The sequence below is a fragment of the Staurois parvus genome, unplaced genomic scaffold (genome assembly GCF_062004578.1).
Source record: "Staurois parvus isolate SC_StPar_1 unplaced genomic scaffold, SC_StPar_1.0 ptg000081l, whole genome shotgun sequence".
In the NCBI taxonomy this organism is placed as follows: domain Eukaryota; kingdom Metazoa; phylum Chordata; class Amphibia; order Anura; family Ranidae; genus Staurois; species Staurois parvus.
Genome location: NW_028317877.1, coordinates 13436964 through 13454261, shown reverse-complemented (window position 1 = coordinate 13454261; position 17298 = coordinate 13436964). Strand labels below are relative to the sequence as shown.

Below are 17298 nucleotides of genomic sequence, written 5' to 3'. Positions count from 1 at the left end.
TGGCTCTGGCTAACAGACTATTATAATGCAACTAAAATAGCTGGTGAATCCACTTCAGTGAATGCCTGGATTCAGTGACAGCTTTATAAATAGGCCCCTTTGTGTCTCCAGTGAGGCACACAGCTCTGCCATCTTGATAAACTTCAGTGCCATCTGCATGCTATGTAAAGAAATAAATTAACATTTGCTTACATCTGAAGCAGCTGCCAAGTGAAAATAAAAGGCACTTTTCTCCGGCTACGTGCTCAGCAATCTGCATGCTACTTAGATGTCTAGCATCAGAGATGCCGAGACGGTCACCGAAGTAAGTTCATCTAAATGATGCAAGATGACTGTGCCCTGTCCAGTGTCGTTATGGCAGAATGTTTTCTGTCACATTGCCACCTTAACCTGCTTAGCTGATTGAAATTTAAGTGCAGTTTGCATTATCATAATTAACATAATCTCAGGCTCATTATACAGTCAATCCAACAGCTGCTTGAAAGAGAGATTTTTTTTTTTTTTTTACATCAGTCCGTTGGCTAGATAAGGAAATTGTTGACTGCAAAATATTCTTATCGAGCCGTTGCAGCTGAAATGATTTGGCATGCGACCAATAAGTTTATATGAACGGGATTTGGAAGAGATTCTCTATGAATGATACATAATGCCTTTGCATTACATATGGGAAATGATGTGGAGATAATTGATTGTAAACAATACAGATACATAATTGAGTCAAATCCTTTTGTTACAGTTGGGAGATGGACACAGGCTTTTAGCTCGTTTTCCAATTCCCCCTGTAATAATGGATGATATGGCTTATTTCGAACTTCTCAGTGCGACTCCTCCAGTGATTTGCCACATTTGTTCCCAGTTTGAACTATGTCATGTGTATGTCTTCTTTTATTGGGCATGTTTTAGTAGGCTCTTTAACCCTGCTTATGCCCGTGAGACCAATTAAATTGTACCTTTTCCTAGAACAATGATCTTCAATTAGTGGCTTGGGAGTCAACTGTGACTTTCAGCTCTGTTGGAAGTTGCTATTGGAAGGTCGCTTTGCAGGTGCCTACAATTTATTCCTTGAAATGATTGTAAACCTCAGACATGAAATATCAACAAAGCATACCCCCTTATAGTGTGTACTTGTCTCAGTTAAGAGCACTAAGTGTCATTTCTGTCTGCTGCTTTGTTCCTCTGCTATCTCCATGAATCACTTCTGACAAGTTTTCCTGACACCAAGAGAAAATGGTGACAGTGGAGAGACCTCCAGCAGATTGACAGCCTCAGCTCTGTTCCTGTGTGAAAGGGGGGGGGTCTCTTTCCTCCAATCAGCTCTCAGAGGTCTCCTCACTAAGCTCTGCAGTGTGTAATTTCAGCTCTTCGCCCCCTTTTTTCTGATTACTCAGACAAGATTTATAAATTCAGCACTTTGAATGGATGTAGAGAAAAGAAGACTCCAGATAAACAGGTACAATTTATGTAGGAGATTTTGTTTCATCTCTGTGTATTACCTGAGGCTAGCCACTTTACTGGGTATACTGTGTGTATGGATTTACATCCACTTTAAGACAATGCAGAAGAAAGTGGCACTGACACACACTTAATCTTGGAAGAGAGGGACACAATAGTGGTTGGGACAGGTTTTCCTTCTGACATTATGGCTGGATTATGCAACTGTCATCTCATGTCTCTGGCCTGCTTAAGTGGGTCCCTAGAATTATAACTGACTCAAGTAAAATATTATAATATAATACAAGCGTTGTGCAGTGTGCCCTTGAAACTTAAAGTAGAACTATAATCTTCCATTAAAAATATGTGCTGCAGCAATTCATTATGCAACTGGCTTATTCACAGACAGTAAAGGAAGATTTTTGTTTACGATACAAGTTGTGTGCATCACATAATAACTGGATTTGGTAATTGTTTAAACTGTCAAACAGGAGCCTTTATCTGAACTTTAAGTTTGTAACCTACCTATGATACACAAGATAGTGGCAATTCATAAATGCTGATTAACTTTTTTTTTAAAGCAAGTGATAATTCAGAATTGTAGTGTCAATGCGTTCACCAGTACTGTATAAAAAAAGGCTTTGTTAACAAAATACACAGTGTTACACTCACTAAGGGTGTACTCACATTGCATTGGTTCAACCCCCTCTTTCATATGTGTAGTGTGAGTGCTCCGAACCGTGCTCAGGCATGGTTATGCGTGCCCGGGATCTCTTTGAAGAGGTGGTCCCAAGCATGGTTCATTTGTGACCCAGTACAGTTTGTATCAGTGTGAGTGCAAACCATGCCTGAGCACAGAACTCTCCATATCACTGTGGTCTGTTTGGCAGAGGTGATGATGTAGGTGTGCCCATGGATACTTCCTTATAGTCTAGTGTGAGTTCACACCAGCAAAGGAGTAAGGAGGGGGGACAACTGAACTAGGACATGGTTCAGTTCAACTGTGCCCAGTGTGATGCACACTAAGACTATGGGGGAGATTTACAAAAACTGGAGGACTCAGAATCTAGTGCAGCTGTGCATAGTAACGATCGGCTTTTTAACTTCAGCTTGTTCAATTAAGCTTTGACAATAAAACCTGGAAGCTGATTGGTTTCTATGCAGAGCTGCACCAGATTTTGCACCATGCAGTTTTAGTAAATAACCCTCTATATCTCTCATATATACAAATGTGGCTACAATTCTTACTTTCTTTTTACAGGTTCTCAGTTCTGGAAGTGTAGGTTTTCTTTATATCATACACAGTCTCAGATGATCACTACATTGGATGCTGTATATTTTTGCACTTACAGAAATATAAAGTTTATATGAGGTTTTAGGTATCTGAAAAAAATCTGGTAAACATGTATTCTAAACCAGAGGTGCTTGGTTTACCTATGTGTGGGTGACATTAAAATCAAATTATATGGAGAACAGCTGTGTGAATTCAACCTTGACCATTCTATCCCTTCTGTTTTGTTAGTGCTATTATATGTTTATAAGACTGGGTTCCAACAGATGCTCAGGTTGTATCTGAACCATCTGCTTACAGGAATAGCATACCATGAGTGAAATCTCAAATTCTGTTGCACAACAATAAATAATAAAAGGGCACTGTGAAAACTACAGCTCAGCTTTAGGTCTAGAATAAAAAAATGTTGATATAAATTCGGTATTCAAAATAAATCAAATAAATATGATACAACCCTATATGACACTCCAAAGTCCCACTTTCACCCTTGAAAAAAAAAATTATATATATAAACCTTTTAGTGTCAGTGAAAAATTATGTAGAAAAGTCCAAATAATTATTCCTCCATAATCTGCTTTATCATCCCCGTGTATATCCAAAAAAGCGTATACCTCCAAAAGACAAGAAAACTAAACTAGTGTATTATCCTCAATTAAATATATACGTCACAAAAATAATATTGTCAAACGTGCAAATATGAAAAAGATTCAAATTGTGAACAACATGTGAATCATGAAAACACTCTGTGTACACTCTATATACATATGCGAACACTCTGTGTACACTCCTATATACACATTTGTGAACACTTCTAGGTGACTGGATTGCATACAATTACCCTAAATCAAGTATTAGCAAGCCTTTAGAGTACACCCTGGACTCTCACTCCGGTATCGGTATTACTTCCCCCTGGAATCTCACTCCAGTGCATGTAAGACTCCCAGGATTGGATTCCAAGCTTCAATCAGGTATTAGTTCTCCTCATTCATCTAACATCCTTGTGTGTCATTCATAAATAGAGAGAAAGAAGCCCACATAGTGTAGTATATTTAAATAGTTCTAGTACATTTATTAATACTGCTTACACTTAGGTTTCCATCAATCAGCAGCAAATTCCCATGTCCCAGGCATGAGCAGATTCCTGGAAAGCTGAAGTGCCAAATACCCTCAACAAAGATGGTCGCTCCGCCACTTCCGGTGTAACGTCAAATGTCACATCCCTTGACGCGTTTTGTCACTTCCGGACTTCCTCATAAGAGATGCACACGTCTGACGGCGGCTCCTCTTAACTCCTTCTGCCTAAATGGCAATGAGTCATGTTCAGCCATTTTTAACCAGGGCAGGACGTGATGTTGCCACAAACTTATAATACGGCTTATTTGGTCATCACAACAATCTATTCTGTCATGTATGAAAATAGGTTCATTTGAATGAATAAGATAATCCCCATTAATATTTTGTTATTATAGTAAAGATCATTTCCTAGGATATACCATTATAAGAGTGCAATAGATGTTTATTAATAATAATAAGAATAATAATAATAAGAAGAAGAAGAAACAATAGATAGTTTTTATGTGTTTACTACTGTATATTTGTAATATGTTCCCCACATATTGTGTTCCCTATATAATCTGTTGTATATCTTGTACTTATATATGTTGGTTATATTTATACAAAATATTAGTTTAGGATAAAATATTGCTTTAGAATAGATTGTTGTGATGACCAAGTAAGCCGTATTATTAGTTTGTGGCAACATCGCATCCTGCCCTGGTTAAAAATGGCTGAACATGACTCACTGCCAATTAGGTAGATGGAGTTAAGAGGAGCTGCCGTTCAGACGTGTGCATCCCTTATGAGGAAGCCTGGAAGTGACGAAACGCGTCAAGGGACGTGACATTTGACGTTACATGGGAACCGGAAGTGGCGGAGCGGCCATCTTTGTTGAGGGTATTCAGCACTTCAGCGTTCCAGGAAGCTGCTCATGCCTGGGACATGGGAATTTGCTGCTGATTGATGGAAACCTAAGTGTAAGCAGTATTAATAAATGTAATAGATCTATTTAAATATACTACACTATGTGGACTTCTTTCTCTCTATTTATGAATGACACACAAGGATGTTAGATGAATGAGGAGAACTAATACCTGATTGAAGCTTGGAATCCAATCCTGGGAGTCTTACATGCACTGGAGTGAGAGTCCAGAGGGAAATAACACCGATACTGGAGTGAGAGCCCAGGGTGTACTCTAAAGGCTTGCTAATACTTGATTTAGGGTAATTGTATGCAATCCAATCACCTAGAAGTGTTCACAAATGTGTATATAGGAGTGTACACAGAGTGTTCACATATGTATATAGAGTGTACACAGAGTGTTTTCATGATTCACGTGTTCACGATTCGAATCTTTTTCATATTTGCACGTTTGATAATATTATTTTTGTGACGTATATATTTAATTGAGGATAATACATTATTTTACTTTTCTTTTCTTTTGGAGGTATACGCTTTTTTTGGATATACACGGGGATGATAAAGCAGAATATGGAGGAATAGTTATTCAGACTTTTGTACATAATTTTTCACTGACACTAAAAGGTTTATATATATATAGGATAAAAATTTGTTGATGTTCTTTTAAGAAGTCTCACTTGTTAACATAGAATTTAGAAATAAGAAATTGCTTTAGACCAACTTAAAAATAAAGGAGCTCTGAAATATGTTTTACGGTTTAATATAATACATAAACATTCTAAGATAAGAGGACATAATTATGTGAATATATCTCACAGTTCAGAAATATGCCAGAATTCTTAGATAAAATGTTTACCATGAGTGGCTCTAGAGAAAATTATTCTTTATCGTGACTCAGTATGGAGCTGAAATATTTAGCATGCAACCTTTAGGTTTATTTAGTGAAAGTTAAAGGATAAATGTAATTCAAGTACAGTTTTCTTTTAAATGACCCCCTTTTTCTGAGCTAACCTTAAAGTTTTATATTTACCTGTCCTTCCTCCGAGATTTTTACAGTGTGGCCAGCAGGAAGCCACTGGAAGACTTCTGGTTGGGCTATCTGTTTATTAGGCATGCAGAGAAGATAAAGCTCCATTTATGGGGAGGCTGTCCACTGTTGGGACATATAAGAAATAGTCTTTCCATCTGCAGGCATGGAAGAAGAGCATAGCTAGGAGACTTTGCAAACAGTGGCCCTGGGAGGAGAACAGCAAAGACCTTGGAAGAGATGGGAAAGGTAAGCATATGACTTTGGGAGATTAGTAGGGCAGGAGGGGGTCATTTAAAAAACAACCAATAAAAGTACAGTTGTCTTATAAGCATAGCACTGTGTAGTCATGTTCTCAATAGAGATAAATTCTACAAGACAGCCTTTCCCACCAGAGGTACTACAGCTGTTGTGGAACCATAAATCATAGCATATCATACTATCCAGATTCTCTATTATGATAGAAGGTTACAGGGTATGCAGGGAACATTGTCTCTAGCAATTCAAGAGTTTTAATTAGAGAAGGCCTGAATTAATACTGCTGTAAAGTGACCTATGGCAAGTGCCCACAAATGCACCATAAACAATTTGGACCTGAATGGAGTATGTCTGGAAGCTGCAAAATAAAGCGTCAAGCAAACCTTTAACCTTTACATTCTAATTACAACATAGGGGGTTATTTACTAAGACTGGAAAATGCAAAATCTGGTGCAACTCTGCATAGAAACCAATCAGCTTCCAGGGTTTTATTGCCAAAGCTTAAATGAACAAGCTGAAGTTAGAAGCTGATTGGCTACCATGCACAGCTACACCAAATTCTGATTGCTCCAGTTTTAGTAAACCCCCCCCCCCCATGGTGTTATGCATAATAACACTACATTTACATTCCACATAGCGTTACATTTGTGATCCACTCCACCAGGTGTTTAAATGCCCTTCTTCTCTAAATAGTGCTATTACTTAAATGCTAATGTTGACTTCTTAGCAAAAGTCAACAGCTATGCCCTCATCTCTGTCTATGTTGACAGCCTGGCTTCTCCATCCCTGTGCAGTGCAAGAGGGAAGATAGTGATGCCCAAATAATAAGGTAATAACTGTGGAGAAAAGCTGGAGCATAGTTTTTGTTCACTGGATATAGACTGATGAGTGGTTTATAAGCTTAATAGTGCATATTAGCTGCAAATTTTGTGAATATTGGCAAAGGAAATGATTGTTCCTCAAAGTGGATCTTCACCCTCTGGGTACAGTGCCCTACAATCCACCCCTCCTCCCCTTCACTTTGTGAATAGTGCTATTTTGTTGTTGTTTGTTTGTGTGTTTCTTTACATTATTTTATAAAAAAATGTGTGGCCCCACTCCCATGCATGTCGCTCGCCTAGGAGAATGATGAGCACAGTGCTCACTGTGCCTCCTGGGATATGCACATCACATATCCCAGTAGACATAACCCTTCATTAAGAAAGGAGGAGGGAGGCGAGCCTAGTGCCATGTCATCAGGAGGCATGCCAGCTGAACCTGGAAGAGCAGGTGGGGCTCTCGATGATGTCGCAAGCAACATGGCGGGACAGGACCGAGCAGTGGCAGAAGAAAAGAGGATGTCAGTAGGACAATGCTGGATCCTCTGGGTGGGTGAGTATCTGAAATGTGAACAACACACCACCCAGTAAGCGGGGATAAAAAAAATGGTGTGGGCAGTGAAGAGCCTCTTTAAATACTGTTATTTTTCATAGATGACCATTTGTATCTGAAAACTTCAACTATACTTAGTACTAGGTTTATTTTCTTTCTATCTATTGCTGTAAAGTACAGTACATTTCAATTTGACATACCCTAACTAGAAATATAGTGTTGTGGAGTATTTGAAGATAGTATTAGGCTTGATGGTCACGCCATACCTGCCAATGCTAAATTTTACAAGTAAAAATCATACCTAAAAGCAAACGCCACAAAATTCCTTCTGTTGTGCTTTATAGCTAGAAACCCTCTATTGTAAGGCTACTGTAAAATACCATCTTTTTTTGCTGCTTGTGATCTGGCTTCACTTTATTCTATGACTATTTTTTTAACTGTTATTCATTGATAAGGGTGATGTCACTGGCATGCCATATGAAGGGCTTAGTTCAGAAGTCAGGCCCTAGAAATCAATGAATGTAGTTCAAAAGTGCATAGAGGAGAGGTTTCTGAAGCTACGTTCACTTTAAAATGTATAATGGGTAACAAGTTCTTTTTACAATATTAGCAGATGAAATTGAATTACTGTTTTCACAGGTATGATATTACCAGTTATACGGAAACATCTTTGTTACACATATGTAGACCAGGACTAACCTACTGCCCTAATACAGTGGCATACCTTCCAGTTTTTAATAACTGCTTTACCTTCTATTTGTGGTTTTGATAACTTTTTTTGCATTTCTTTGCAAAACTTTATATTCTAATGGGAGTTGATTACTATTTTTAGTTGTGCTTGCCCTGCTGAGGTGGTGCTTCCTGAGAAATAAGGGTTAACACTGCTACCAGGTTTTCCTGGGCTTTTTGGAGAAGTACCACCCTCTACTGGAGCAATTACATAAAAAAGGAGGGACACCCCTCTCAGAGATGCCACAGTAAGTAAGATGGCCGGAGGTACAGCTCCAGGTCTCCCCACTTAAGAAACAGAATGCTGCTAAGGATGTGAACTTCTTCTTGCACTTAACTAAACCTTTGGGAGCCCGATTGGGGTACCAGGAATATGGACTTATGCTACTGCTAAATGGACTTTGGGACTTAAAGACTTTCTCAATTTTACATGGTATGAGTACCTCATGGGCATTTATGGTCACCAGGAGAATAGCTATGGAGTACTTAACAAAACATGTACACAAATGTATATTGAAGATACCATGTGAATTGTTTGTTTACTTCAGTAAAGAATGTATATTGTTGTTCAGTGTGGCCTGGTCTGAAGTTTCTTGAGGACACAATTAAAGGGGTGCAATGCATGTGTGGTGTATCACAAAGAACAGGGCTTAAAAAGGGACAAGATGAGATAGAGAAGATGCAATACAAATGTCTAAGAAACAGTGAAGCTATTCAGAAGAGGCTTATTGCCTTTGTTAATGACTACCGTACTAGTAGAGGACCTAGTAGTAAAAGAGCTTTAGGGCTTACGTTCTTTCTCTAGTGATTGGAGCCCCAATAGTGGGTCTGACATCATGGTATGGGGCATCCTAGCGACCCAGAAGGAGTGAGGCCTCCGGAGTAAGCACAGGTTTAGTACAGAGTACAGCTCCCTAGTATTCAAGTGGAACATACAAATTCATCTCACAGGGAGTTAGATGACAGGTTATTGGGTTTGTGAAGTCCAGTATAAGCAGGCAGTAGCGGCTCAGAAATGCTGCATAACTGAAGTAAGGGAAAAGTTATAAAGTGTATTGATGAGCTGTTATCCAGCGTGTATAGAGTCGCACCTGTGACCCCTTCCACGCTCCACGGGGCCCGGGAGGTCACAGATGGTCAGTACAGTGATTCTGCACTGAACCTGTAGCAACAGCCTGTAACAGAATGTTGGATCTCTAATGTTCTGGTTGCCCCAGGTAAGCAGCAGGCTTATTTTCGGGGAGCCTCTAATCCACACGTAGCTACATTCTGCCGTCCTTACATGTACTCCGGGGGGTGTGATAGGTAGAATGTGAGCAGAGAGAGGCGGATTCACAGCTTTCTGGGGACAGCATGCAAGGAGGCAGTGTGTAGGGGGAGGGCGATGGGGGCAAATATGTAGGGGGCAATGTGTGTGGGGGAGAGAAGGGGGGTAATGTGTACAGGAAAGGAAATTTTGTAAAGGGAGAGGGTAATATGGGGGAGTAGGGGGAGGGTGATGGGCGCCAGTATGGAGGGGGGCAATGTGTGTGTGGGGGAGGGGGGGTAATGTGTACAGCAAGGGAAGTTTTATACAGAGAGGGGGGTAATATGTACAGGAAGGGACATTGTGCACAGGGAGAGGGGTAATATGTACAGGAAGGGACATTGTGCACAGGGAGCGGGGTAATATGTACAGGAGAGGACAATGTGCACAGAGAGGGGGGGTAATATGTACAAGAGGGGTCAATATGCACAAGGAGGGGGTAGTATGTACAGGAGGAGACATTATGCACAGGGAGGGGGGTAATGTATGTGGGGGAGGGAGCGGGGGTAATGTGTTCAGGAAGGGAAATTTTGTAAAAGGGAGGGGGGTAATATGGGGGAGTAGGGAACGGGTGATGGGCGCCAGTATGAAGGGGGCAATGTGTGTCTGGGGGAGGGAGGGTAATGTGAACAGGAAGGGAAATTTTGTACAGGGAGGGGGGTAATATGTACAGGAGGGAGCATTGTGTACAGGGAGGGGGGTAATATGTACAGGAGGGAGCATTGTGTACAGGGATGGGGGTAATGTGTATAGGAGGGGACAATGTGCACAGGGAGGGGGTAATATGTACAGGAGGGAGCATTGTGTACAGGGATGGGGGTAATGTGTATAGGAGGGGACAATGTGCACAGGGAGGGGGTAATATGTACAGGAGGAGACATTGTGCACAGGGAGGGGGGGGTAATATGTGCAGGAGGAGGCACTGTGCACAGGGAGGGGGTAATATGTATGGGAAGGGGTCATTGTATACAGGGGGAGTAATAAGTACAGGAGGGGGCATTGTGTACAGGAGGGCTATAATCTTTATTAGGAGGGGGTAATATGTACAAGAGGGAGGAATTGTGTACAGGGAGGGGGGTAATATGTACAGGAGGGGGCTGTTGTCTTAACTAATATCACAAGGATGACAAGTGTGTAGGGGGGGGTAATATGTACAGGAGGGGGCATTGTGTACAGGGCTGGGGATAATATGTATAGAAGAGGGACAATGTGTATGGTGGGGGGGTAATATATACAGGAGGGGTGCAATATGCACAGGAGGAAGCAGTGCGTACAGGGAGGACAATGTGCGCAAGAGGGAACAGTGCGTACAGGAAGAGTTTTCTTTCATCAGTCCACTTCAGTAAAATCAGTCTGTAAGATTTTTTTATATGCAATCACTGCTGTTGGCTATAGCCGCCAGCAGTGAGAATTGTGTTTGGCCAGCCAGTAAGGCTCCCTGCCGGCAGAACACAGTAGCCCTGTAGGATCAACATTGACTGTGTTGATGGAGGAATCAAACAATTTTCTTTCATTCCACCATCTATGACCTGCCTAACTCGAAAGCCACTTGGAGAAACTTGGTGCATGGTGGAAGTGTTGGGTGGTAGTGGGGAGGGCCCCAGGTCAGCTTTTACATCAGGGCCCCAGGCATCAAGCTATGCCTCTGGGCTAGTCCTTTGTACATTTCTGTTGTGAAAAGGGGGCCCTAAAGGAGCTGAAAGGCCAGTCTTCTATATGTTTATATTGTGGATGGGAGGCAGTGAAGGAGCTGAAGGACTAACACCATATACTGTATGTTTTTATTGAGGTGGGGAGTTAAGGAAAAATAATATGTTTTGACTTCTGTGACCCCCTTCTCTGCAAGGCTGCTTGTGTACCACATATCTAGTTAAATGGTTAAAAAAGAAAAAATAAAGCATGATATCCACAATTGTGTGCTCCTAATAAACAGTGAATTGTGAACAGATGGAGGATTCTACAGAAGTGTACATACTACTGATGTGCATGAGAGTAGGAAGAGTGATTTGTGGGAATAAACCTTTGCTTTATTGCTCCTTCAGGGTGTTAAGTCGTGTTCTATGATCGCATTCAGCCTTAAATGCTGTCATTTTCAGCACAATTCATCTGACTTCAATTTCTTTTAAATCTCCCCTGGAATGAGGAACGACCTCTGCCGCAGCAATTGAAGTAGTGCAATATGACCATAAACTATCTGAAGATGATGACGATGCTCTTCTTGCAGCTAATGGTCATTTAGATTCATAGCGCCATGTAGGATAACGCTAGGCATTTTCTGAAGTTCTTTTTTTTATCAGTCGCAATGTATTAGGAAGTAGTAGTATACATGTATATTTAAAATGTATAGAAATTCGTGCAAGAAAGTCAATAGCCTTTTAAAATGCACTAGCATTTTGACTTCCCATACATGTAAATTGTGTATCTGATATATTTTCCATTCTGATGATTGCTAGATTGACAGTTTTCTTTTTTCAGCACCCAAACCTAGGTAATACCTTTTTGCCTTTTTTCCTCCTTTTGCAAAAAAATTTAAACAGCACAACAGGGTGAGAGTTAGGAGCAAGAATGATAGTATTAAGATGCCATCTAGTGGCTTCAGGAATATTGCAACATGTTGCAAAATTCTCATAGAGAAGGCATGTCAAGCTCATATGCACTCAAGGTTTGCTTTAAAGCAGGGGTCAGAAACCAGTAGATCGTGATCTACCAGTATATCTCAGCTAGGTGACTGGTAGATCTTGGTCTGGGCTTGCTGACATGCCATTCCAGAGCATCAAACAAAATGCAATGCAGAGGAACTGCTTGTAAAGTTGGAGCTGTAGTAGGGAACAAGAGCTGCATAAGTTGATGTCTCCTCTGTAGTGCTGGTCTTACACCCTGTCATGGTTGGTGCGTGTAGCACATGCCAAGCATGACCCATTCAAAAGAATGAGGCCACTCTGCAATTGCCCTTCAACCTTGTGCAGTACCGCAAACAAGGGGTTAAACAGGCAACGGTGTGTTGCTTTCTCACCACGTGCGTCAGGCCTTGGACCCTGCAGAAGCATACAGTTGCAGGGCAATTGCACAGTGGCCCATTTACTTTAATGGGTCTCGGTTGACAGGTGGTAGCACCCACCAAAAGCAACAGGGGGGTGTAATTCTTGCTGCGGCATATGTACAACTTTGGCTGCTGCCTCAGCAGCGAAAGGGGGTAGGGATTCAACCACAGTGTTTTCCCACCCCAGCTTTACATGTGAACAAGCTTTTAGGGTGCCGCTGCCAATTACAAATAAGGGCTCATTCACAGGTGCAGTAGGCACTGCTGCTCCTCTGCAAAGTGATCCCAGTGCGTTTGACAGGTGGTGAGGAGACGTTATGTTGCCTCCATATCACCTGATTTAAACCCATTATTGTGACTGTGACACGGTAGTATGGCAATTAGAGGTTTAAATCAGGTGTGAGGAGGCAACACTGTGCCCGGTGATCTTTGACTTCTTCCATGTTGTTCAGGTAGATCTCCACCTCTTTAGGGTTGCCTACCCCTGGTTTAAAGGATAAGTTCATCTTTTAAAAAAAAAAGAAAAGGTGCAGGTAAAAAAAAAATGTGCATTTAGTTTTTTTTCCCCTTAGCAGCCTGTAAAGCATTGCACCTATGATCAGCAGATCGCGGCAGCAATGTCAGGTTCCTGCAGACTGTCAGCATAGCTCTCTACTTATACCTCCAATACAGGCAGGCAGTTACTGAAGTCCAGGAAGATCAATGAAGTATGAGAACACTTACCTGCACCCTTGCATGGTTAAGACTAAAGATCCTTTGTCCTGTACTGTATTCCAAGAAAAGGATTTTTACAGATAAGTCTATAACCCTATTATTTTCACTCCTGAATTTGTTCACCTCTAATACCCTATCAGGCTCAAGGGAAATAAAATAAAATCAAGCTTTTAGTAAATCAGCCCCAAAAAATGTCTACAGCAGTTGTGGACTTTAAATGATAAAGCAAGCTCATTTACATTTCTGAGAAAAGGTTTGTGAATTGCTAATAATTATTTGGATTTATGCATGAATGGTTTCTTCAATGTGGTTTAATCTCTTTTAGTCAGCTTTTTTCAGAACATACTTAGAAGTGTATACAGATCTTTAAAAAATAAGTTTCTGTAACACTGTGACCAGTTATCATAGCTTTGCAGCTGCCTAGATGACCAAACATGACCTTGTGCTGGTCTTTGAAGACTGGAGTCATGAAACAGTGATATACACACTCCAATTAAAATGGAAAAAGAACAAAATAAACCAAAAATAGCAGGAGTAAAGAGTTCAAATTGGAAAGAGTTAAAAATGGCTGATTTGGGATAAGGTATATCTATTCTGAAAGTTTTTTAGTTTTAGACAGATTGGGGAACGGCTTTGTAGCGCTCAATGCTTAGGTCCCTTCTTTTCTCCACTAGTGATGACTATACCTTACCAGTATCCAAATGACACCACATCACACTTGAGAATGTTTCAATGGGTTTTATTGGACTGCAAAGCCCTGTAAGTAAATTTCAACTTGATAAAGTATCCTACATCCCTGACATCCAACTGGGATAACTAACGCTCTGATCCTACCCAATTTCTGGCCAATGTGTTGATGACATGAAGCATGGGGCCCATGCTATGGAGCGTTGGAGTACTAACAGAAAAGCAAGTGGTTAAAGATCTCGTCAAAGGGTGGCAGTTAGTTCCAGGGGCTTCAATGATCCCACAATGGCTAGCAAAAGGGACTTGTCCCTATGTCTGGGCAGTGGGCACACCTTCCAAGCCAGCTTTCTGGGTTTTTTTTTTAATCTTTATTTATGGAAACCTTCTTACAAAGGTTTCTAATACAGAGCATTAGAGTCGATAACTACATCACATTTCCGAATTTCACCCCACATAAATGAGAAAAGAGATTGCAACACATGGGGTAATACAGACATACTTCAATCAGATACTCGGAGTTATATAAGAAGAGAAATATTCTAACGTGATATTCAATTTAGAGCTTAACCTACATAGAGCTGCCTGAGTGAACTGTCTGTGCAGGTACTGCACAAAATCAAAGCGCTGGTTACCTACTGTGGCAAGTTTGCTGACAGGAACTAAAAGAGAACAAGGGTAGCAGAAAGTAGTAAGAAAGAAAAAGAAGAGACTGCTCTCCAGTCTCCAGTTCAGATTCCTGGAGAAAATAAGCTCCCCCCCACGGGGTACTTTAAGAAAGGTCAGGGTTAGCTTGAGACATGACCTGTAGATATTTATTGGTACAGGTAAAGTGTCTCCAGGGCCTCCACCTTTCTCTGAAGGCCTCCTCAGTGTTGTGAAGTGTTGCTGTTAAGTCCTCCATATGGAGAATATGGTTGACTTTGGAATAGCACAGTGACCTAGTCGGGGGGTAGTGTCTGCTTCCACATAGCTGGGATGCAAGCCTTTGCTACATTCACCAAGTAGATAGTAAGAGAAGACTTGTACAATTAGACGGACCTCTCCATCAGGTGGAGCAGGCAGGCTGCTGGGTTCTCACTCAGGTCTACAGCCGTTTCTGGGTAATTGTTTCAGCAGCAGCACTTTGTGGCAAAACAATAGGGATACTCCAAATGGTGCTTGGGAATTTGCAGCACACACATCTGACAAGTAGCATGGTGACCACATGGTTTCTGCAACCATTCCAGGGCTCCCCTCTGGACCACTTGCCCCACATGGATCCCAGAAAACTCTCCTTTTCTTGCCTCCATGGTGGGTGAGGCTTAACTTCTTGGACATCCAGCCAATTAGAATCATCATGACTTGCTTCTACGGATGGGTCCTGTCCCTTTGTTGCACTGGTAACCAATCACAGCTTACTCCAGCCTCTTCCTCCCTGCAGATGCCACTCAAGCAGGAAAAACGGAAAAAAAGGCTCTTTAGATTTTTTTTTGTCAGAACTGCCGGGCTAGACTAAAAGAGCCCAACACTTTTTTCTGCTGATATAGACTTTTTGAAAAGAATGTTAACAAAGTTAGATCTTCCAGTTATTGAGTTAAACGTTCCCATCCATTCAGTGCAGGTTTGATTTGCTTTGTCATATATAAAAACACAAAGTCTCTTTTTCAGAACTATGAGCTGAACAAATCAGTTTTGTAAAGGGCCTCAGGGGGAGAATACAAGAAGACAAATAGACTGTTTACTTTGCAGGGACATTTTCCCAAGAGTTCCCCAGAATTTCCCTTGCATGTGATTGGGTATTTGTGCAAAAGTGAATTTTCATTACATTCAGTAAGCTAAAGGACCCCTGAAAAGTGAAAGATCCCTTGCAAAGTGAACAGCCCTTTAGTAAATCAACTCCATGGTATTTCCATCATAGGACATAGGTGTCCGTTTGTGAACCAGCGGTAATAGATCGCTGCTCAGTTCTCCGGCATTCTCGGAGAACACAGTTCTCCTGTGAATGCAGTTTATGAAGCAGTTCTCCGAACGAAGGGAGAACGGTCTCCAAACACTGGAGAACGGTCTACAAACTCTGAAAAACGGCTCATTTTACTATAATCTCTCGAGATTATAGTAAAAGATCAGTTTACTAAGCAGAGGTAAACTATCTCTGCTTAGTTTTCGGTCCCTCTGATTCTCCAGCTCTGGGCTGGAGAATCTGGAGGGAGAACACAGATCTCCAGAGAAGGGCTGACATGATCTCCTGAGTGTTATAAACTGTGAATGACCAGAGAATAGCTGAGATCCGTTGAATCGCAGCTATTCTCTGTGTCATAAAAGGACACCTTAATTGTTTGATCAGTAAAAATATGGCCCTGTAAATGGTATACTTTCTATATAACAATGTATTATTATTATTATACAGGATTTATATAGCGCCAACAGTTTGCTCAGTGCTTTACAATATAACGGGAGACAATTTATTATGAAGATGTAGATGAAGATCAGACTTGGTTTTGCACTTTTATTGATCCTGCACACATAAGGACATGATCTGTGAAGCAGTCTCAGAAACTTTGAAACATTCTGTAACATAAACTAATTATATCACTTAAACAATTTCTCAAAAAAGTCTACAGCCTAGATATAAAATATGGCCTTTAGATGACATGTTATTAATGTGTACTTTAACTTTGTTTTTACAGTTTATTTATGATGAAAAGGTCTCCTGGTAAGTAAATATTTTTAATTACCTCCTCAATCTACAGTGTAGTTGTGTTGGCAAAGTATCCACAATAATAGCTTGCATTGAATTTAATAGTAATGCCCTTTTACAGCAATTTGTAAAATGTCTTCATCGTTGTGCATATTTCTACTCCATAGGAAAAAGATACAAATGTTTAGGAAAAGATACAATTGTTTTACTATGAAAATGTTCCCTGGACAAGCTGCACTCTTTTCTGTCTAAATTGGTCACAGAGCTAAAAATAAAAAAATACTTAAAGTGTTACTAAACCCCAGACCCTGTATCCACTATATCTGGTCTCCCACAGTACACAGAACATGGAAGTGCAATTATTTTAGTAAATATAAACTGCTAAATACCTTTTCTCATCAGCAATTAAAGCAGTTTTGTGGCTTCTATCTGTGTCCTGCCCACAACTAGCTAAAACTTGTATGAGGAGTTTTCTTTTTGCTCTAGGAGGATACAAATCTCCTGACCTCTGTCTTGACAGTGCTGATTGGCCCTGTGCTGATCACATGCACTCTCCTAAGAAAAAAAAAAACCTCCTTAGCAATACACACCAAACTGAGCATGTGCATGACTACAGTTCAGTCTGGAGATAAGTGGTGGTCGCTTGAAAACGGGGAGGAACAGAGAAGAAAGGATCAAACAGCCTTTTTACACAATGCAGAGGATTAACCACGTAGGTTCCACAGTGAGTATAAGAAGCATGCTTTACTGCATATACAGACTGATTTTACTGTTGTGGGTTTGGTAACA

At 40.8% G+C, this 17298-nt stretch overlaps 1 protein-coding gene across 1 annotated transcript in view; it reads left to right on the top strand.

Moving 5' to 3' along the window:
• The window catches only part of SLC24A3 (solute carrier family 24 member 3), a 526682-nt gene that overhangs the window by 456269 nt on the left and 53115 nt on the right, over positions 1–17298 (top strand). Inside the window, exon 8 of the mRNA XM_089669796.1 lies at positions 16499–16524. Within this exon, the coding sequence (XP_089525922.1) occupies positions 16499–16524 (26 nt within the window). The remainder of the gene's footprint in view (positions 1–16498; positions 16525–17298) is intronic.